The sequence below is a fragment of the Melozone crissalis genome, unplaced genomic scaffold, assembly GCF_028551555.1.
Source record: "Melozone crissalis strain CALT ecotype California unplaced genomic scaffold, PUWL_Pcris_2 ptg000372l_1, whole genome shotgun sequence".
NCBI classification, from domain to species: domain Eukaryota; kingdom Metazoa; phylum Chordata; class Aves; order Passeriformes; family Passerellidae; genus Melozone; species Melozone crissalis.
The window spans coordinates 363,793-387,075 of NW_026536115.1; the positions used below are offsets into that span (position 1 = coordinate 363,793).

General features: G+C 42.5%; 1 protein-coding gene across 1 annotated transcript; it reads left to right on the top strand.

Moving 5' to 3' along the window:
- Window positions 1-271: 271 nt before the first annotated feature.
- Window positions 272-20,628, top strand: CRTAM (cytotoxic and regulatory T cell molecule). Its single transcript, XM_054294911.1, has 9 exons — window positions 272-320; window positions 4,994-5,146; window positions 8,964-9,116; window positions 10,625-10,756; window positions 14,426-14,602; window positions 16,410-17,033; window positions 18,281-18,454; window positions 19,730-19,813; window positions 20,456-20,628. Exons 1-9 carry the CDS (start codon window positions 272-274, stop codon window positions 20,626-20,628), a joined length of 1,719 nt encoding a protein of 572 aa, XP_054150886.1.
- The last annotated feature ends 2,655 nt before the right edge of the window (window positions 20,629-23,283 follow it).

A 23,283-nucleotide genomic window follows, 5' to 3' on the forward strand; every position in this document is an offset into this window, starting at 1 on the left:
CTCAGCCCAGCCCAGCCCGGCTCAGCTCAGCTCAACCAAGCTCAGCCCGGCTCAGCCCAGCCCAGCTCAGCCCAGCCCAGCCCGGCTCAGCTCAGCCAAGCTCAGCCAAGCTCAGCCCGGCTCAGCCCAGCCCGGCTCAGCCAAGCTCAGCCCAGCCCAGCTCAGCCCAGCTCAGCCCAGCCCGGCTCAGCTCAGCTCAACCAAGCTCAGCCCGGCTCAGCCCAGCCCGGCTCAGCCAAGCTCAGCCCGGCTCGGCTCAGCCCAGCCCAGCATGAGCGTGCCCGGGGCGCTGCTCGCCGTGCCGCTGCTCCTGCTGCAAGGTAAGCCCGGCTTCAGCTCGGCCCAGCTCTCCTCCCCAGTCCTGCTGTGCTGCTGGCACCGGGGTGACACAGCTATAATGGCACCCCTTTCCCGATTTTGCCCCCCAGTTCCCAATTTTGGCACCCCTTTCCCAGCTTTGTCACCCCTTTCCCAATTTTGTCCCGTCCCGATGTCCTGACCAATTAGATCTGCTTTTCTAGAGGAACCACTTTGGGGGTTCTCTCCCAAATTTGCCCTGAACCAGGACATCACCCCATTCCCAGTTTTGTCACCCCATTTCCAGTTTTGTCACCCCATTCCCGATTTTGTCACCCCTTTCCCAGTTTTGTCCTGTCCCGGTGTCCTGGCCAATTGGATCTGCTTTTCTAGAGGAACCCCTCTGGGAATCCTCTCCCAAATTTGCCCTGAACCAGGACATTGCCCCATTTCCAGTCTTGCCACCCAATTCCCAGTTTTGTCATCTCTTTCCCAATTTTGGCACCCCTTTCCCAATTTTGTCCTGTCCTGTCCCAGTGTCCTGGCCAACTGGATCTGCTTTTCTAGAGGATCCCCTCTGGGAATTCTCTCCCAAATTTGCCCTGAACCAGTACATCACCCCATTCCCAGTTTTTTCACCCCTTTCCCGATTTTGTCCTGTCCCGGTGTCCTGGCCAACTGGATCTACTTTTCTAGAGGATCCCCTTTGGGGGTTCTCTCCCAGATTTGCCATGAACCAGGACATCACCCCATTCCCAATTCTGTCACCCCATTTAGGAGTTGTCACCCCATTCAGGGGTCAGTGAGCTCACCGAGTCCCAAACCCAGGATCAGTGACACCGAGTTACTCCTGGGTGACAAAGCTTTGGGGTATCCAAAAATTCTGCCTTAAATTTGGGCAGGGGGTCACTGCTTGCTTTGCCTGGCTCCGAAATCCAAATTTGCCCTTTTTGGTGTGAAGTCAGAGCAACTCAGGGAGAACTTGCAAAGTCCTTTGGAAAAGAAAACCGCTTTAGGTTTTCTGCAGGATGAATTTGTAGCTGCTGCCTTGGCTTCCAGAATTAATTCAGCTCCATCCAGAGGGCAGCAGCCAGGACAAAAACAACTCATTAAATGGGGTGATTGTGGGTTATAATCTCACAGATAACTGCACCAAAAAAACTTCATTAAATGGGGTGGCTGTGGGCTACAATCTCACAGATAACTCTGCACGAAAATTATTAAATGGGGTGGCTCTGCGGGTTACAGGCTCACAGATAACTGCACCAAAACTAACTCATTAATTAATTAGAGTAATAGTGGGTTACAGGCTCATAGATAACTGCACCAAAAGTCATTAAATGGGATGGCTCTGTGGGTTACAATCTCACAGATAACTGCACCAAAAAAACTCATTAATCAATTGGGGTGGCTCTGTAGATTGCAGGCTCACAGATAACTGCATCTGTGAGAAATAATACTCGCTTGCAAAAAGTTAAAAGGTTTATTAAAACCTTAACAGAATACGCTGTTGTGTTACTCATCTATAACAGCACCAAAACTGACTCATTAAACAGGGTGATTGTGGGTCAGAATCTCACAGACATCTGCACCAAAACTAATTCATTAATTGGGGTGATTGTGGGTTACAATCTCAGATAACTGCACCAAAACTAACTTATTAAATGGGGTGGCTGTGGGTTAGAACCTCACAGATAACTCTGCACCAAAATCACTAAATGAAATGATTGAGGGTTACAGGCTCACAGACACCTCTGCGCCAAAATTATTAAACAGGGTGATTGTGGGTTACAATCTCACAAATAACTGCACCAAAGCTCATTAAATGGGGTGATTGTGGGTTACAGGCTCACAGATAACTGCACCGAAATCACTAAATAGGATCGTGGATTTCAGGCTCACAGATAACTGCACCAAAATTATTAAAGAGGATGATTGTGGGTTACAATCTCACAGATAACTCTGCACCAAAATCAGTAAATATGGTGATTGTGGGTTATAATCTCACAGATAACTGCATGAAAACTCACTCATTAAATGGGGTGCTTCCGTGGGTGACAATCTCACAGATAACTCTGTGCCAAAATCATTAAATAGGAGGATGATAGTGGGTTAGAATCTCACAGATAACTGCACCAAAAACACGAAATGAAATGATTGTGGGTTACAGGCTCACAGATAACTGCACCAAAACTCACTCATTAAATGGGACGATTGTAGATTACAGGCTCACAATTAAATGCACCAAAATCATTAATTGGGGTGGCTCTGTGGATTACAGGCTCACAGATAACTGCACCAAAATTATTAATAGGATGATTGTGGGTTACAATCTCACAGATAACTGCTCCAAAATCAGTAAATAGGATGATAGAGGGTTAGAATCTCACAGATAACTCTGCACCAAAATCATTAAAAGAGTTGGCTCTGTGAGTAACAATCTCACAGATAACTGTACCAAGATTATTAAATAGGATGATTGTGGGTTACAATCTCACTGATAACTGCACCAAAATCAGTAAATAGGATGATTGTGGGTTAGAATCTCACAGATAACTGCTCCAAAATCAGTAAATAGGATGATAGAGGGTTAGAATCTCACAGATAACTGCATGAAAACTCACTCATTAAATGGGATGATTGTGGATTACAGGCTCACAGATAACTGCACTGAAATTATTAAATAGGATGATTGTGGGTTATAATCCCACAAATAACTGCACCAAACTCATTGAAAGGCATGACTCTGTGGGTTACAGGCTCACAGATAACTGCACCAAAATTATTAAAGAGGATGATTGTGGGTTACAATCTCACAGATAACTGCACCAAAATTATTAAAGAGGATGATTGTGGGTTACAATCTCACAGATAACTGCACCAAACTCATTTAAAGGGTTGGCTCTGTGAGTAGCAGTCTCACAGATAACTGCACCAAAATCAGTAAATAGGATGATAGAGGGTTACAATCTCACAGATAACTGCACCAAAACCATTACATTGGGTGGCTGTGGGTTACAATCTCTCAGCTAACTGCACCAATATTATTAAATAGGATGATAGAGGGTTACAATCTCACAGATAACTGCACCAAACTCACTGAGCAGGGTGGTTGTGGCTCACAGCTCACTCTGCACCCTGCTCTCCGTGCAAGCCTCAGTGCAGGCAGCTCAGTCACTTCCTGGGGGCTGCAAGAGCAGCAGCCAGAGCAGAACCCTGTGCTCGGAGCCTCCTGCAATCCCACCCCAAACTGCTGCCCTTTCTGCCCAGGGACCTGTCCTTGGTGGCACAGGGGTTGTTCCAGGTGGGATCCACGTGGAGCTGCCATGGGGACATTCCCACATTTGGGGACCACAGCAGAGCCCCCGCGCTGGGGAGAGCTGCCCTGTGAGTCACGCTGTGAATAAAAATAAAATAAATAAAAATAAACCCCATTTCCCAGTGGGTTCCCCATGGAAATTCCATTTCTGCCCCGGGTTGGAACGGCACCAACACCCCCAGCTCCTCCTGCTCGGCCTGGCTGCCGTCACCCCCAGAGGTGCGATGTCCCCACGCTGCCGGGGGTGACAGGAAACCATCACGGGGACAGAAATACCCGAGGGGGCTGTGAGAAACCACACAGAGCCCCAGCTGCCTCCAAACAACTCTCACCTCCTGCCACAGCTCCCCTGACAGCCGCAATCCCCACGGGGAACCGTCCTACAGGGAGACAGGGCTGGTTCTGGAGGCACAAAAATCAAAACTTTTGTAGTAGAACCAGCTTTTGATTACAAAAGCAAAATTCCTGACAAAAAAGCCCCTCATTTCTGAGCGATTTAAAATGGTTAAAAATGTGAAAATCTTCCCCAAAGCCCCGAAAGATTCATTTCCCCAAACTGCAGTGGGAACTGGCAGTCGACAGCCGCGTGGAAAATCAAATCAAAACACGCAAAACAGGAATGAAACCAAAACTCTCCCGCTGCCCATTTACCCAACTCCAAGGCAGGCACCAATGTTGGAATTCTCCAGGGTATTTTTGTCTGGAGAAGGCAAAATTCATTCAAACTATCATCAAATATTCTCATAAAGTTTTTAATCTGCCTTAGAATGGCTGGAGAGGAAAAATACATTTTACTGCCAGCCTGTAAATGAGCTGGGAGAAGAGAGAGTGAAATTTCATAATTTCATTTTAGTAACCTCTGCCAGCCCAGGTTTGGGTTTTTTCAAAAGAAGTTTCATTTCTGAATAAAAAAGTCTCATTTTTAGAGGTGTTGGGAAATCATTCACTGAGCAAATGAGACACAAAATCAGAGAATGGTTTGGGTTGGAAAGGACCTTGAATATTATTTAGTTATAATGATGAAATAAGTAAAAATTGAATGTCTGTGTTTAAATACAGTGCATGAAATGGGTCTGCTTCAGTTCTCTATTAGCTAATAATGAAATGCTTTCTTGGCTAATAACTAAAACTGGTTTAATAATTATTTAATAATTAATAATCAGGTGGTGCTGGCAGGCGGAGACCCCAAACCTTTGTCACACAGATGACCTGTCCAATGAAAATAATCTATTTATATGCCTACAACCATACTGGCAATGTAGAAATACTAAAAAAAATTGCAAATAAAGGAAAATTACCACATCACCCTGTGCAAAATATCCCTGCTTTGCTTTGTGTCACAATTTCCAATTTGTTTTTTCCCCCGGTGCGTGTCAGGGACGTTTGCAGGGGCTGCCAGTGACTCTGTGGCTCTGAAGGAAGGAGAAAATCTAAACCTGAACTGCACCTTCAGCACCCTCAGCAACCACAACTTCACCCTGCAGTGGCTGAACCCTCGCAATTTCACCATTTTCCTCAATGCCCAGCAGGGTAAGTGTGAAATCAGAGCGGAGGTTGACGCTGGGGACACTGAGCTGGCCCTGCTGCCACCCTGGTGCCAACAGGGGAGGTTGTGGCTGGGCCCAGAGGGTCCTTTGTGGTCACCAGAATTTGGTGCCTTTTGGGGCTACCTAAATACAGAGGCCAGAGAAAATTAAAAGCATAAAAAACAGTGGTTTTCTCTTTATTGAAAGGCCTTTCTGTTTATGGAATGGCCTTCAGGTACATTTAGGGCAGACAAAACCCACCCAAAAATGGACAACGGGTCACAGGTTTCACACTTTTATAAGTTTGGTCCATTTACATTTTGGGGGTGAATCTGCCAATTCCAGCTTCAGCCAATGAAGTCATTGACCCCAAGTTTGCTGCCCCAAATCCCCTTTTGTTTCCATCTCTGGGCCCTGAGGCAGTGAGGTGTCCTTGATTGCCAGGCCTGGAGAGGAATTGTTGTGTCTGCCCCGAATGGGGAAGCAGCTGCTCCCACTGTGTGTGGAGTTTGGAGTTCTGCACTAAAGAACTGCAGGGTTACAAACAGATGGAAAATATAACAATATACTGTTATTGAATATAATTTATTATTATTGGTAGTATTAGTATTAATGTTAAATATAATATCATCTCTTTCAAATATGTAGAAAATAGAAAAGCTGAAATCCTGGAGAGGAATTGTTGTGTCTGTCCCAAATGGGAAACTCCACACTGTGTGTGGAGTTTAGAGTTACACACTAAAGAACTGCAGGGTTACAAATAGATGGAAAATATAATAATATACTATTAATAAACATAATATAGTAGTGGTAGTAGTAGTAGTATCACTAATATTAGTATTAAATATATAATCTCTTTGAAATAGATGGAAAATATAAAATATAAAAGCTTAAATCCTGGAGAGGAATTGTTGTGTCTGCCCAGAATGGGGAAGCAGCAGCTCCCACTGTGTGTGGGGTTGGGAGTTCTGCACTAAAGAACTGCAGGGTTACAAATAGATGGAAAAATAATAATATACTCTTATTAAATATCATTTATTGTTATTGGTAGTAGTAGTGTTAGCATTAAATATGATATCATCTCTTTCAAATAGATGGAAAACATAAAATATAAAATATTAAAGCTGAAATCCTGGAGAGGAATTGTTGTGTCTGCCCAGAATGGGGAAGCAGCAGCTCATAATTTACATGGAGTTTGGAGTTCTGTACTAAAGAACTGCAGGGTTACAAATATGTGAAAAATATAATAATTTACTGTTATTAAATATGATTCATTATTATTATTATTATTAGTAGTAGCGGCATTAGTATTAAATCTAATATATCTTTCAAATCTATAGAAAATATAATAATATACTATTATTAAATATAATTTATTATTATTGGTGGTGGTGGTAGTAGTAGTAGTAGTAGTAATAGCATTAGTGTTAGTATCAAATATAACATCATCTCTTTCAAATAGATGGAAAATATAAAATACAAAAGCTGAAATCCTGGAGAGGAATTGTTGTGTCTGCCCAGAATGGGGAAGCAGCAGCTCCCACTGTGTGTGAAGTTTAGACTTACACACTAAAGAACTGCAGGGTTAAAAATATGTGAAAAATATAAAAATTTACTATTATTAAATATAATTATTATTATTGGTGGTAGTAGTAGTAGTATTAGCATTAGCATTAAATATAATTATCTCTTTCAAATAGATGGAAAATATAAAAATGTACTATTATTAAATATGATTTATTATTATTGGTGGTAGTAGTTAATTGATTAATTAATTAAATTATAAAATTAAATCAAACTAATTAATTCTAAGTTAAATAAATTAATTCTAAAATTAAATAAAATAAATAAATAAATAAAATAAATAAATTAAATCTTGATTCTAAAATGAAAATAAATTCAATAAATTATTCAATTACATTTCTTTAAAATACATTTAATTATTTATTATTTGAATTTATTAAGTAAATTTAATTATAAAATTAAATACCTTTAATTATAAAATTAAAATTATTGGGATTCGCCCAAATTGCTGGGATTTCCTTCCAGCTCAGTATTCTGTCAAAACCTCAGCTAAAAAATAAAATTAAGATTAAAAAGAGAAGTTTTGAGGTCTCTTCCCCCTGCTGTTTGTACAAAGCACAGTTTCAGTTCAGTTTAAGTGCAGAAGTTGCATTTTCTGGGCTGCAATTGTGGGAAAAGTTCATGGATTTGTTGGGTTGAGCCCGAGGACTCCTGAGAATTGTGCAGCAGGAGGGGAGAATTAAAGATCAGAAAGTCAAGAAAGGAGAGTAGAGCTGCCCTGGGAGATGCTTTCATGAAAAAATTAAAACTTTAAAATGCCATAAAATAAAACCTCTCCCCAAGCTGTTGGGAGATTTAGGTGACTAGAGACTGGAAAAGTCCAAAGTCGTGGCTGATTCCAAGTCCTGCACTGTCGCAGACATTTTTTTCACAGAAATCCTTTCTTTGGGACTTGTTCGTTTTCTGGGAAGCTGAGGCCCCAGAAAGAGAATGTAAACAATTGTTATCAGCTGCTGTAAATGCAATAGGATGCACCTGCGATTGGTTCATGTTCCCATGTTTATAATTAAGAGCCAATCGCAGGAGCAAGCTGGGGACAGAGTCCCTGGACACAACTTTGTTAGAGATTCTTTTCTTTCTATTCTTAGAGCAGCAGCCTCTGCAACTTCTCTCTTTATTCCTTTTAGTATAGTTATAATGTATTATACATCATATATCAATAAATCCAGCCTTCTGATCAAGAAACAAGATTCTTTTCCTTCTCTCACCATCCCCAGCGACCCACTCAGGTTGCTGTAATACTGCACCGGTGAGATAGCGCGTCCTTGGGCCTAGCTGGAGTAGGATAACAAATAGTGAGAGAGAGACATGAGAAAAGAGAGGTGTAACCCCTGAGGAATGAGGAAGAGTTCATGGTATAGTTTAACCAATAGAGTGTTTGGCTCACAGAATATTCATAAGCTGATTATTTGCTGTATAAGTGTTTGATGCTTTCTCTAATAAACTGGACCTGTGATGAACCAGCTGGTGTCCTGGTCCCCTTCCTTCGACAGAAAGCTCTCCGCGATAGAAGTGCGGTGTTCTCTGTAATCCGTATCAGGAGCCATAAGTGGTCCGAGGGCCTAGGAGAAGGGAATGAGCGTGCAGATAAATTGGTTACCTTACCCATTGATAACTCTTGTCCTGTTGATAAGCATACCTTAGCAAGAGAAGCCCATAGTGGATAACATCAAAATGCGAAAGGGTTGGTGAGGAACTTTGATTTTGGGCTTATCAGAAGCCAAGGGCATGTCCAATATGCAATTATCATAATGGGGGAATAGGTCTGGGCTGCGGAGTTAATCCTCGAGGTTTAGAAATGAATGAGAAATGGCAAACGGATGCCACGCATGTAGCTAGGTTTGGTAGGCTCCAGTATGTGCATGTTACTATAGGTACATATAGCCACTGTTGGGAAATTTAGGTGACTAGAGACTGGAAAAGTACAAAGCCGTGGCTAATTCCAAGTTCTGCACCTGCTAGATAGCGTGTCCTTGGGCCTAGCTGTAGTAGCATAATAAATAGTGAGAGAGACATGAGAAAAGACAGATGTAAACCCCAAGGAATGAGGAAGAGTTCATGGTATAGTTTAACCAATAGATTGCTTGGCTTACAGAATATTCATGAGCTCATTATTTGCTGTATAAGTGTTTGATGCTTTCTTCAATAAACTGGACCTGTGATGAGCCACCTGGTGTCCTGGTCCCCTTCCTACGACACCAGGCTTTTTTCCTGAGCTGGATTTTCTGTTCGGGCAGTTCTGAGGGACCGGAGGTACAAACTGCTGAGGTACTCCAGGGATGAACTGTCCATCCAGCTCTCCAACCTGACCCTGCAGGACGAGGGGATTTACAGGTGCCTGCACTACACCCGGCACGTCAGAGCCCGCAGCCAGAACGTTCAGATTTTGGGTGAGTTCCCTCCCCTGCTTTGGTTTTGTACCTGGGGCAGAACAGAGCGAGCTCCTCAAGTCCACACCTGAATTTTTCCGTCAATTTTTACGTCAATTTTGCATCAATTTTTACTCCAATTTTTACATCAGTTTTACATCAATTTTTACACCAATTTTTACGTCAATTTTTACATCAATTTTTCCATTTTGCTTTTATCAGTCCCCTCCTGCGGCAGCAGCCACAGAAAGCAGAAAAATCCTTCCCAGAAAAATCCTGGGAAGCTGTGGGATCTTAGAGGAAAAGAATTCAAATAATTATTATCTCTCTTTCTGTAACCATCTGATTTGGATTTGTACCTGGGGCAGAACAGAGCCAGTTCCTCAAATCCACACCTGAATTTTTCCGTCAATTTTTACATCAATTTTTCCATTTTGCTTTTATCAGTCCCCTCCTGCGGCAGCAGCCACAGAAAGCAGAAAAATCCTTCCCAGAAAAATCCTGGGAAGCTGTGGGGAGCTTAGAGGAAAAGAGCTCAAATAATAATTATCTCTCCTTTTGTAACCATCATTTATAAATATGGTTCTCCAGAATTCAAAGAATTCAAGGAATTCAAACAATTCATACAATTATTATCCCTCTTTCTGTAACCATTGTTTATAGATATGGTTCTCTAAAATTCAGAGAATTCAAACAATTCAAAGAATTTTAAAAATTCAAGCATTTATTATCTCTCTTTCTGCCATTGTTTATAGATAAGGTTCTCTAAAAGTCAAAGAATTCAAAGAATTCAAACCATTATTATCTCTCTTTCTGTAACCATTGTTTATAGATATGGTTCTCCAAAATTCAAAGAATTCAAAGAATTATTATCTCTCTGTAACCATTATTTATACAATCTTAGGTTTTAATTGTTTCTATAAAAACTGTAAATTTCTAATTACAAATTCTTACGTTTTCCATTATTTCTATAAGATCTGTAGATTTCTAATAATAAAATACTAGGTTTTAATTTTTTCTATAAAAACTAGATTTCTAACAATAAAACCTTAGGTTTTCCATTGTTTCCATAAGAACTATAAATTTCTAATAATAAAGTCTAAGGTTTTCTATAAGAACTGTAGATTTCTAATAATAAAATCTTATGTTTTAATTTTTTCTATAAGAACTGTAAATTTCTAGTAATAAAGTCTTAGGTTTTCCATAAAAACTGCAGATTTCTAATAATAAATTCTTAGGGTTTCCGTTGTTTCCATAAGAACTGTAATAACAAATAATTTCAATAATAATTAATAATTTAATAATAATTATTTCTAATAATAAAGTGGCCCTCATTCCTTCTGGATCATGGGGTCCATGCTAATTATTACCCAGCTGGGGGCCTGCAACACCCTCCAAAAATGCTGATGGAAAAAAGAAGAAATAATGCTGAAAAAAAAAAAGAAAGAATTCTGATGAAAAAAGGAAAAAATACTGATAAAAAGGAGTAGAAAATTCCCCTAAACTGATGCTAAACCTCCCTGTTTCAGCTCCTCCTTCCCACCCAGTGCTGGAAATCTCCCAGGATGAGGAAAGGGGCATCAAACTCTCCTGCCACACCCGGGGGGGCAGACCCCAGCCCCAGATTTCCTGGCTCTTGGACAACGGCATTGAGCTCCCAGGTAAGAGTTTGAAGGGTCTTTGAGCACTAAAATCGGGGTTTTGGGCAGTTTTGGGGTGGTTTGAAGGTGCTGGAGGGGGAAATATCGGCTGGGTCTGTGATTCACGGCTGCAGCTCCGGGGAACAGTCAGCATGAAATTGCACTGGGGTGAAATAAAGCCAAAATTCCGGAATTTCAGCACTGAATTGCACTGGGATAAATCCCAAAATCCTGGAATTTCAGCATTGAATTGCACTGGGATAAATCCCAAAATCTAGGAATTTCAGCATTGAATTGCACATGGATAAAATAAAGCCAAAATCCTGGAATTTCAGCACTGCATTGCACTGGGATAAATTGAACTCCAAATCCCTGGAATTTCAGCACAAAATTCCACTGGGATAAAACCCAAAATCCTGGAATTTCAGCACTGAATTGCACATGGATAAAATAAAGCCAAAATCCTGGAATTTCAGCACAAAATTCCACTGGGATAAAACCCAAAATCCTGGAATTTCAGCACTGAATTGCACATGGATAAAATAAAGCCAAAATCCTGGAATTTCAGCACAAAATTCCACTGGGATAAAACCCAAAATCCTGGAATTTCAGCACTGAATTGCACTGGGATAAAACAAACCCAAATTCCATGCCTGGAATTTCAGCATGGAATTTCCCAGCCCCAGGAAATCCCCTCAGAGCTGCCTTCGTTCATCCTCGGCTGCCCTTCAGAGCAGCCACTTTTACATGAAAATATGAGACACAAAAATTTAATTGTTCGAAATATAAAAATTCATTGCCTTAATTCACTATTTCTCCAATTTTTGTGTTTTTCTCCATTTTTTGAAGGCTTGGAGTGACTCTCTTTCTCTCCCTCCCCTCCCCAGCTTTAATCACTTGCTGCAAATATTGACACTAATCAGCAAATAGCTAATAAATGTTAATTACTGCCCCCAGCAGGGCTCAGCAGGGCAGGGCAGCTGTGATTGCTGAGCTGCTGCCAAAGATGAGCTCTGGAATCCTTTTGGGGCTCTGGAATCCCTTTGGAGCTCTGGAATCCCTTTGAAGCTCTGGAATCCCTTGGGAGCTCTGGAATCCATTGGGGCTCTGGAATCCCTTTGGAGCTCTGGAATCCTTTTGGGGCTCTGGAATCCCTTTGGAGCTCTGGAATCCTTTTGGAGCTGTGAAATCCTTCTGGAGCTCTGGAATCCTTTTGGGGCTCTGGAATCCTTTCGGAGCTCTGGAATCCTTTTGGGGCTCTGGAATCCTTTCGGAGCTCTGGAATCCTTTTGGGGCTCTGGAATCCTTTCGGAGCTCTGGAATCCTTTTGGGGCTCTGGAATCCCTTTGGAGCTCTGGAATCCTTTTGGGGCTCTGGAATCCCTTGGGAGCTCTGGAATCCTTTTGGAGCTCTGGAATCCTTTCGGAGCTCTGGAATCCTTTTGGAGCTCTGGAATCCTTTTGGGGCTCTGGAATCCCTTTGGAGCTCTGGAATCCTTTCGGAGCTCTGGAATCCCTTTGGAGCTGTGAAATCCTTTTGGAGCTCTGGAATCCTTTTGGGGCTCTGGAATCCTTTTGGAGCTCTGGAATCCCTTTGGAGCTGTGAAATCCTTTTGGAGCTCTGGAATCCTTTTGGAGCTCTGGAATCCTTTTGGAGCTCTGGAATCCTTTTGGGGCTCTGGAATCCTTTTGGAGCTCTGGAATCCTTTCGGAGCTCTGGAATCCTTTCGGAGCTCTGGAATCCCTTTGGAGCTCTGAAATCCCTTTGGAGCTCTGGAATCCTTTTGGAGCTCTGGAATCCCTTTGGAGCTCTGGAATCCTTTCGGAGCTCTGGAATCCTTTTGGGGCTCTGGAATCCTTTTGGAGCTCTGGAATCCTTTCGGAGCTCTGGAATCCTTTCGGAGCTCTGGAATCCCTTTGGAGCTCTGAAATCCCTTTGGAGCTCTGGAATCCTTTTGGGGCTCTGGAATCCCTTTGGAGCTCTGGAATCCCTTTGGAGCTCTGGAATCCTTTTGGAGCTCTGGAATCCCTTTGGAGCTCTGGAATCCTTCCGGAGCTCTGGAATCCCTTTGGAGCTCTGGAATCCTTTTGGGGCTCTGGAATCCTTTTGGAGCTCTGGAATCCTTTTGGAGCTGTGAAATCCTTTTGGAGCTCTGGAATCCTTTTGGGGCTCTGGAATCCTTTTGGAGCTCTGGAATCCTTTTGGGGCTCTGGAATCCCTTTGGAGCTCTGGAATCCTTCCGGAGCTCTGGAATCCCTTTGGAGCTCTGGAATCCTTTTGGGGCTCTGGAATCCTTTTGGGGCTCTGGAATCCTTTTGGAGCTCTGGAATCCCTTTGGGGCTCTGGAATCCCTTTGGAGCTCTGGAATCCTTTTGGGGCTCTGGAATCCTTTTGGGGCTCTGGAATCCTTTTGGGGCTCTGGAATCCTTTTGGAGCTCTGGAATCCCTTTGGGGCTCTGGAATCCCTTTGGAGCTCTGGAATCCTTTTGGGGCTCTGGAATCCCTTTGGAGCTCTGGAATCCTTTTGGGGCTCTGGAATCCTTTTGGGGCTCTGGAATCCTTTTGGAGCTCTGGAATCCCTTTGGGGCTCTGGAATCCATTGGGGCTCTGGAATCCTTTTGGGGCTCTGGAATCCTTTTGGAGCTCTCACCGGGCCCTGCTGGGGATGGAAAAAAGGGTTGAGAAATGCAGAGTTGGGAAGGTTCATTTTATTTTTATTGGGATTGTTTTATTTTATTTTATTTTATTTTTATTGGGAATTTTTTTGTTTCAGGGTAAAAGAGCACAGGGAGCATCAGAAGCTCTGCATTATAAACAGAAATATTTTTAATATTTGTGTCCTTCGGGCAAATATCTGAAATACCTCCACCTCCACACATCTCTGGTTACATTAAATACAATTTTATTTTTTATATCATCGGAATTAGGAGGAGGAGGAGGAGTGGGAATCCCACCAGACTCCCCCTAATTCCTTGTGGCAAAGTAAGGAATCCTCTGTGTAAATTCCAGCAGCTGGGAAAGGGGAAGAGTCAAAGCTGTGCTGTAGGAGAGCAGGATTTCAGGGTGATAGAAATTCTTTTATTTTATTTTATTTTATTTTATGTTATTTTATTTTATTTTATTTTACTTTATTTTATTTTATTTTATTTTATTTTATTCTATTTTATTTTATTTTATTTTTATTTTATTTTATTTTATGTTATTCTTTTTTATTTTATTTTATTTTTATTATTTTATATTTTTTAATATTTTTTACTTTATTTTATTTTATTCTATTCTATTTTATTTTATTTTATTCTATTTAATTTTTTAAATTTTATTTTTATTTTATCTTTTCCTTTTTATTACTTTATTTTATTTTTTTATTATTTTATTTTACTTTATTTTATTCTATTTCATTCTATTTTATTTTTACTTTTTTTTTACTTTATTTTATTCTTTTTTATTATTTTATTTTACTTTATTATTCTATTCTATTCTATTCCATTCCATTCCATTATATTCCATTTGTTTTATTTTATTTTATTTTATTTTATTTTATTTTATTTTATTTTAATCTTTTTTTACTTTATTTTATTTTATTTTATTTTATTTTATTTTATTTTAATCTTTTTTTACTTTATTTAATTTAATTTAGTTTTATTTTATTCTCTTTTATTTTTAATTTTTTTTCTCCCCACGGGCCTGCAGGCGACACCAGGCACGAGCTGGGAGCCGATGGGAGCAGCTGGAGCAGCAGGAGCACCCTGAGGGTCCTGAGCTACAGCCCGGGGGTGACAGTGACAGCCAGCTGTGCCATCGGGCACCCTGCGCTGGGGGCACGGAGACTGCTGGCACCTGTCACCTTCCAGAACCTTCCCAGCCCGGGTACTGCAGCTCTGCCCTCCGATTTCACTGCCCTGAGCTGGTGAAAATGTCCCTGATACACCACAAGTGTGGGGGGTGCTTTGAAATGAGGAATCTGGGGCAAAAAATGAGGAACTGGGGGCAAAAAATGAGGAATTGGGGACACAGAGACTCGTGGCATCTTTCCCCTTCCAGAACCTTCCCAGCTCAGGTACTGCAGCTCTGCTTTCTGATTCAGTGCCCTGAGCTGGTGAAAATGATACAGATACCCACAAGTGTGGGGGGTGCTTTAAAATGAGGAATCTGGGGCAAAAAATGAGGAATAAGGGGCCAAAAAATGAGGAATTGGGGGCACAAAGATTGGTGGCATCCTTTCCCTTCCAGAACCTTCCCAGCTCGGGTACGGCAGCTCTGCTCTCCAATTCACTGCCCTGAGCTGGTGAAAATGATACAGACACCCACAAGTGTGGGGGCTGCTTTGAAATGACGAATCTGAGGCAAAAAATGAGCAATTGGGGGCAAAAAATGAGGAATCGGGGGCAAAAAATGAGGAATTGGGGGCACAAAGATTGGTGGCATCCTTTGCCTTCCAGAACCTTCCCAGCCCGGGTACTGCAGCTCTGCCTCTCTAATTCAGTGCCCTGAGCTGGTGAAAATGTCCCAGACACACACAGAAATGTGTCTTTAAATGAAATGAGGAATCTGGGGCAAAAAATGGGTTTGGGGCTGTTCATCGGTGCCACAGCTGAGCAGCAGCTCCTGCCCCGAGCTCCCCACGGCCAAGTGTGGCATTTATTCCTCATTTCAGGGCAGCAAGGGCAGGAAAGGGCAGGGAAAATATTCTGAGGGCAGGAAAGGGGAGGGTGGGACTGGAAGTGAGACCCCTGATCAGCCAGAAAACCCAATGAACAATGCAGGGCGTGGAGCAGGACAGAAAATCCAAACAAACAATGCAGAGACTGGACCCGGGCAGAAAATCCAAAAAATGCAGAGTATGGAGCAGGGCAGAAAACCCAATAAACAATGTAGGGCATGGAGCAAGACAGAAAACCCAAATAATGCAGAGCATGGAGTAAAGCAGAAAACCCAATAAAAAATCCAGAGCACAGAGCAGGGCAGAAAACCCAATAAACAATGCAGGGCATGGAGCAGGGCAGAAAATCCAATAAAAAATGCAGAGCATGGAGCAGGGCAGAAAACCCAAATAATGCAGAGCATGGAGCAAAGCAGAAATCCAAACAATCCAGAGCATGGAACAGGGCAGAAAATCCAATGAAAAATCCAGAGTATGGAGCAGGGCAGAAAATCCAAATAATGCAGAGCATGGAGCAGGGCAGAAAACCCAATAAACAATGCAGAGAATGGAGCAGGGCAGAAAACCCAAATAATGCAGAGCATGGAGTAAAGCAGAAAACCCAATAAACAATCCAGAGCACAGAGCAGGGCAGAAAACCCAATAAAACATCCAGAGAATGGAGCTGGGCAGAAAATCCAAAAAATGCAGAGTAAGGAGCAGGGTAGAAAACCCAAATAATGCAGAGCATGGAGTAGGGCAGAAATCCAAACAATCCAGAGCATGGAACAGGGCAGAAAACCCAAAAAACAATGCAGAGAATGGAGCAGGGCAGAAAATCCAATAAAAATCCAGAGCAGGGTAGAAAATGCAATAAAAATCCAGAGCAGGGCAGAAAACCCAATAAAAATCCAGAGCAGGGTAGAAAACCCAAATGATGCAGAGCACAGAGCAGGGCAGGATGGTTTTTCAAGGATCTGCTCGGTGGCAAAGTCTCTTCTGATTTTTGTCATTATTTTTGGTGGGTTTCTTCAGGCTGCAAAGAAGCAAGCAGACCTCCAGAAGATGGAGAAGTTCCCAGCTCATCAGAGAGCCCAGAAGTTTCCAGTTCTCCAGGGAATCCAGCAGGTACCAACCCATCTGCATCCCCAGAGAATCCAGAACCTTCCAGCCCTTCTGCATCTCCAAAACAACCAGAAGTTCCCAGCCCTTCTGCATCCCCAGAGAATCCAGAAACTTCCAGCCCTTCAGCATCCCCAAAAGAACCAGAAGTTCCCAGCCCTTCTGCATCCCCAGAGAATACAGAAGTTTCCAGCAGCCCTTCTGCATCCCCAAATGATCCAGGAGTTTCCAGCCCCTCTGTATCCCCAGAGAATCCAGAATTATCCAGCCCCTCTGCATCCCCAGAGAATCCAGAATTATCCAGCCCTTCTGCATCCCCAGAGAATCCAGAATTTTCCAGCCCTTCTGCATCCCCAAAGAATCCAGACATTTCCAGCCCTTCTGCATCCCCAGAGAATCCAGAATTTTCCAGCCCCTCTGCATCCCCAAAAGATCCGAAAGTTTCCATCCCTTCTGCATCTCCAAATGATCCAGGAGTTTCCAACCTTTCTGCATCCCCAGAGAATCCAGAAGCTTCCATCCCTTCTGCATCCCCAAATCCTCCAGGAGTTTCCAGCCCTTCTGCATCCCCAAAAGATCCAGAAGTTTCCATCCCCTCTGCATCCCCAGGGATTCCAGCAGCCCCAGCCCAGCCAAACCTCACGGGCGTCACACTGCGCGGTGAGTTCGGTCTCAGCCCCCTGAATTTCTCAACCCTGAGATGACAATTGCAGAGATGCCGCCGGGCACAGCGGTCCATCCCGCACCCCAGAGCAGTGTGGGACACAGGGCCCAGCGTTTCCTGCTTGTTCCCTCCTTTTCCCTGCCAAAATCCCTCTCCTTGGAGGAGCAGGGTGGGAGCCGGGTTGGGATGCTCTGATGGGCTGCACTAGATGGCACTGTGCAACAATTCTTCACAGAATTCGCAAAATCACAGGATTCACAGAATCACAGAATCACAAATTTGGAGGAAATCCTAAAGATCATCGAGTCCAACCCAGCCCCAACCCCTCAACTCAAACCCTGGCACCCAGTGCCACACCCAGGCTTTGTTAAACACACCCAGGGATGGGGACTGCACCACCTCCCTGGGCAGAACATTCCAGAATTCATCACCATTTCTGTGAAAAACTTTATCACCCTTTCTGTAAAAAAACTTTATCACCCTTTCTCTGAAAAACTTTATCACCTTTTCTATAAAAACCTTTTCCCAATATCCAGCCTGTATTTCCCTTGGTGCAGCTCGAGGCTGTGTGCTCTGGTCCTGCCAGTTCCTGCAGAAAGAGAGGAATTCACGCAGTAGCAAAAGAGGAAGATTTTAGAAAATCTCAGAGAATAGAATGGGGTAGCAGGGGAGGAAATTCTGGGGAGCACAGCTGGAAAAATCAATTTGTTCTAGGAACCAGTGTAAATGATGAAAATGATCACTGGAAGGTTTTGGAAAGGAAAAAGTAGACATAACTAAAGGAAAGGAAAAAGAAATATACAAATATACAAATATACACATTTATACATATATACATCTATACATCTATACATATATACATCTATACATATATATACATATATACATATATACATACATACATATATACAAGGAAAACTATAAATATTTCCTTTTATATATAAACAATATAAATAAATAATATATAAAAAAGGAAATAAAGGAAATATATAAAAGGGAAAATAATACATAACTGCAAAAATGTCTCTTTGCTCCAATCAGATTTGCCCTGCAGGAAAGAATGTTGATTTTTCAGGAATGCATCACTGGGGTGAATAATTCCTGTTTGAATTCCCAGCACATTTAACAGCACGATCCTCTGTTACAGAGCAAAATCCCGAATCCAAAGGGCTCCTGAGGAAGGAGAAGAATCTCCTGCTGCCCATGCTGGTGGCTGCTCTGGTCCTGGTGCTGCTCATCATCGTGCTGCTGTTCGTGGTGAAGCTGAAGAAAGCGCACGGGGTGTGGAAGAGAGGTGAGGAATGGGAATTGGGGGGGTCAAGGCCATCCCTGGGGTGCTCAGAGTGAGAAATCTCCAATTTGGGACTCTCTGGATTTTTGTGAGATTATGTGATCTCTGTCAAGGTAATGAGGTGCCCATTTTCTAACTCTTCTCTCAGGGTTTTTGTAAGATGATGATGTATGAGGTGATGGTGATCTCTGTCAGACTGATAAATCCCCATTTTCTAACTTTTCTCTCAGGATTTTTATGAGATGATGGTGATCTCTCTCAGGCTGATAAGATCCCATTTTAGGACTCTTCTGTCATGATTTTTGGGAGACGATGGTGATCTCTGTCAAGCTGATAAAATCCCCATCTTGCGACTCCTCTCTCACAGTTTTTGTGAGATGATGGTGATCTTTCTCAGGCTGAGAAATCCCCATTTTCTAACTTTTCTCTCAGGATTTTCGTGAGGTGATGCTGATCTTTCTCAGGCTGATGAGATCCCATTTTGTAGCTCTTAGGATTTTTGTGAGATGATGGTGTGTGAGATGATGGTGATCTCTGTCAGGCTGACAAATCCCCATTTTGTGACTCTTCTCTCAGAATTTTTGTAAGATGATGGTGATCTCTCTCAGGCTGATAAATCCTCAATTTCTAACTCTTTTCTCAGGATTTTTATGAGATGATGGTGATCTCTATCAGGCTGATAAAATCCCCAAATTATGATTCTTCTCTCAGGATTTTTATGAGATGATGTTGATCTCTGTCAGGCTTTTAAATCCCCATTTTCTAACTCTTCTCTCATTATTTTTATGTGATGATGGTGATCTCTGTTGGGATGATGAGATCCCCATTTTGTAGCTCTCAGGATTTTTATGAGATGATGCTGGATGAGATGATGGTGATCTCTGTCAAGCTGATAAATTCCCAATTTATGACTCTTCTCTCAGGATTTTTTTTGTGAGGTGATGGTGTATGAGGTGATGGTGATCTCTGTCAGGCTTAGAAAATCCCCATTTTTTAACTCTTCCCTCAGGATTTTTGTGAGATAATGGTGATCTCTGTCAGGCTGAGAAATCCTCATTTTGTGACTCTTCTGTCAGAATTTTTATGCTCAAGGCAAAGTGTGAGAAGGAATAATGGAAAAAAAAAATCTCATTCTCATAATTAAAATGCATGCGGTTTTAATTATTTAATTATTTTAAAATTCATTTCTGTTTCTAAATTGTTTAATTTTTTTTATTTCATTTAATTAAATTTAAATAATTTAATTGTTTAAAATAATTTTTGGGGTTTTTTCCACAGAAAATGATGTTTCAGAGCAAACACTGGAGAGTTATAAATCCAGATCTAATGAAGAGAGTCCAGGCCATGAGAAGAATGGGCAAGGTAAAAATCTTTAATTAACATATTCTTGGAAATATGTTCCTGTTTTCAATAACAAATAATTCTTGTTTTATTTAATTATAATAAATAATTATCATAATAATATTATAAATTTTACAATATTTTAATATTCAATTAAAGTTATATTTAATTATAATAAATAATTCTTGTTGTATTATAATTTGTTTAATTATAATGTTGTATACAACATTATAATAATTATAGTGTTGTGTTATAATTTGTTTAATTATAATAAATAATTACCATAATAATATTATACATGTTATAATAATTATAATATCCAATTAATATTATAATAGTTAATTGGAAGAAATAATTCTTGTTTATTTAATGATAATAAATATTTCTTGGTTTATTTAATTGCTGCTGACTGTGGCCAGAGCAGGTGGGGACCATAAATACTAAATAATGATAATGATAATATTGATAATGATAATGTTAATGATAATAATGATAATAATGATAATGATGATGATGATGATAATGATAATAATAATAATAATAATAATAATAATAATAATTTTACTAAATATTATTTAAAATAATAAATACTAAATACTAAATATAATAAATAATAAATAATAAATAGTAAATAATGAATAATTAATACGTGCTGGTTTTTAGCTGGAAATCCCAAATCCAACATGCAATATGTAACAGAAGAACACGTGGAAACCCCAGAGAAGAACCTGGAAACCCCAGAGAAAAATCCAGAAAGGCCAGAGAAGAACCCAGGTGACAAAAGCACGGCAATAAATGAGGAAATATTCACGTGTGGAAGGGAGACAGACGTGTAACAGCGCAGGAAACTGCAATTTCCTGATATTTATGTTAAAGGTTTCAGGGATCTTGGTTTGAAGGAGCAGGAGGGACAGGGAGCTCCATCTGGGGGTGCTTTTGTCCTGGAGACCTGGCCTGATTCACCTGGGACCTTCAGAACATGTCAGGAACCTCTGCCACCTACAGCTCAGCACCCCCAGCAGCAATCAGCACCCTGAGAGGACATCCAGACCCAAATTAGGACATTTATGGTTGATTTTGTCACCTCCTCTGTGACCACAGGTGCTACAAACCCGCTGTGACTTTTCTTTTCTCCCTGGGACTCCAAACCAGGAAACGTGGCCTGAGTTACCTGGGACCTTCAGAACATGGCAAGAACCTCTGCCACCATCAGCTCAGCACCCTCAGTGCCCTGGCAGGACATCCAGACCCAAATTAGGACATTTATGGTTGATTTTGTCACCTCCTCTGACCACAGGTGCTACAAACCCGCTGTGACTTTTCTTTTCTCCATGGGACCCCAAACCTGTCACTGAGCAGGGCAGGGAGGTGGGGCTGGAGCTCCTGCAGACCTGGCCTGAATCACCTGGAACCTTCAGAGTGTGTCATGAACCTCTGCCATGAACAGCTCAGCACCTCAGGAAACCTGGTCTGAGACACCTGGGACCTTCAGAGCATTTCAGGAACCTCTGCCACCAACAGCTCAGCACCTCAGGTGTCCCTGCAAACCTGGCCTGGGTTACCTGGGACCTTCAGAACACGTCAGGAACCTCTGCCATGAACAGCTCAGCACCCTCAGTGCCCTGGCAGGACATCCAGACCCAAATTAGGATATTTATTATTGATTTTGTCACCTCCCCTGTGACCACAGGTGCTACAAACCAGATGTGACTTTTCTTATCTCCATGGGACCCCAAACCTGTCACCCAGCCGGGCAAGGAGGTGGGGCTGGAGCTCCTGAAAACCTGGCCTGAATCACCTGGAACCTTCAGAACATTTCACAGACCTCTGCCATGAACAGCTCAGCACCTCAGGAAACCTGGTCTGAGACACCTGGAACCTTCAGAACACGTCAGGAACCTCTGCCACCATCAGCTCAGCACCCTCAGTGCCCTGGCAGGACATCCAGACCCAAATTGGGACATTTATGGTTGATTTTGTCACCTCCTCTGTGACCACAGGTGCTACAAACCCGCTGTGACTTTTCTCTCTTCTCCCTGGGACCCCAAACCTGGACTTGCAGCTGGGTTTAACCGAGCTGGGAAGCGGCATGGTGGTTAAAGGGTTAAAAATTAAAAAAGAACAGAAATTGACCCAAATTATTTGATGGTTCTGTGAAGGGGATGTTCCCCATGGGCTGCCCAAATGGGGCAGCAGGAGAGCTGGGACTCCTCCAGGGCTTTCCAGGAGCCCTTCCTGCTCCAGGAGGGTAAAATTCAATCCCTAAAATAAAGGAAATATGAATTACAACCATTTTTGCCATTTGCAGAATCCCAGAATATTGATTTAAGCGTGAATTACAATTATTTTTGCCATTTGCACTATCGCAGAATGGTGATTTATGTTTAAATGTGAATTACACTGATTTTTGTCAGAATCACAGAAATAATTCCATGTTTCAGTGGAAATAATTCCATTTTCCAATGGAATAATTCCATGTTTCAGTGGAAATAATTCCATTTTTCAGTGGAAATAGTAATTCCATGTTTCAGTGGAAATAATTTCACGTTTCAATGGAAACAATCCCATTTTTCAGTGGAAGTAATTCCACGTTTCAGTGGAAATACTTCTGTGTTTCAATGGAAATAATTCCGTTTTCCAATGGAAATAACTCCATGTTTCAGTGGAAATAATCCCATTTTTCAGTGGAAGTAATTCCACGTTTCAATGGAAATACTTCTGTTTTCCAATGGAAATAATTCCGTTTTCCAATGGAAATAACTCCATGTTTCAATGGAAATAATTGCAGTTTCCAATGGAAATAATTCCATGTTTCAGTGGAAATAATTCCGTTTTCCAATAGAAATAATTCCATTTTCCAATGGAAACAATAATTCCAGTTTTCAGCGGAACGCGGCGGCTCCCGGGCGCTACCACCGGGCCCGCGGGAGGGGGGGATCCGCGCTCCCCCCGCCCCGGTGGGTGCGGCCGGCGTCCGCGGGGTTGCCGTGGCAACGGGGACAGCGCGGCACGGCCCAGAACGGGCCCGGCCCGGCACGGCGGGACAGGGACAGGGACAGAGACACGGGAACGGCGGTGAGAGGGACACGGACACGGACACGGGACAGAGACACGGGAACGGCGGTGAGAGGGACAGGGACACGGGACAGGGACACGGGAACGGCGGTGAGAGGGACAGGGACACGGACACGGGACAGGGACAGGGACACGGGAACGGCGGTGAGAGGGACACGGACACGGACACGGGACAGAGACACGGGAACGGCGGTGAGAGGGACAGGGACACGGGACAGGGACACGGGAACGGCGGTGAGAGGGACAGGAACACGGACACGGGACAAGGACAGAGACACGGGAACGGCGGTGAGAGGGACAGGGACACGGACACGGGACAAGGACAGAGACACGGGAACGGCGGTGAGAGGGACAGGGACACGGACACGGGACAGGGACAGAGACACGGGAACGGTGGTGAGAGGGACAGGGACACG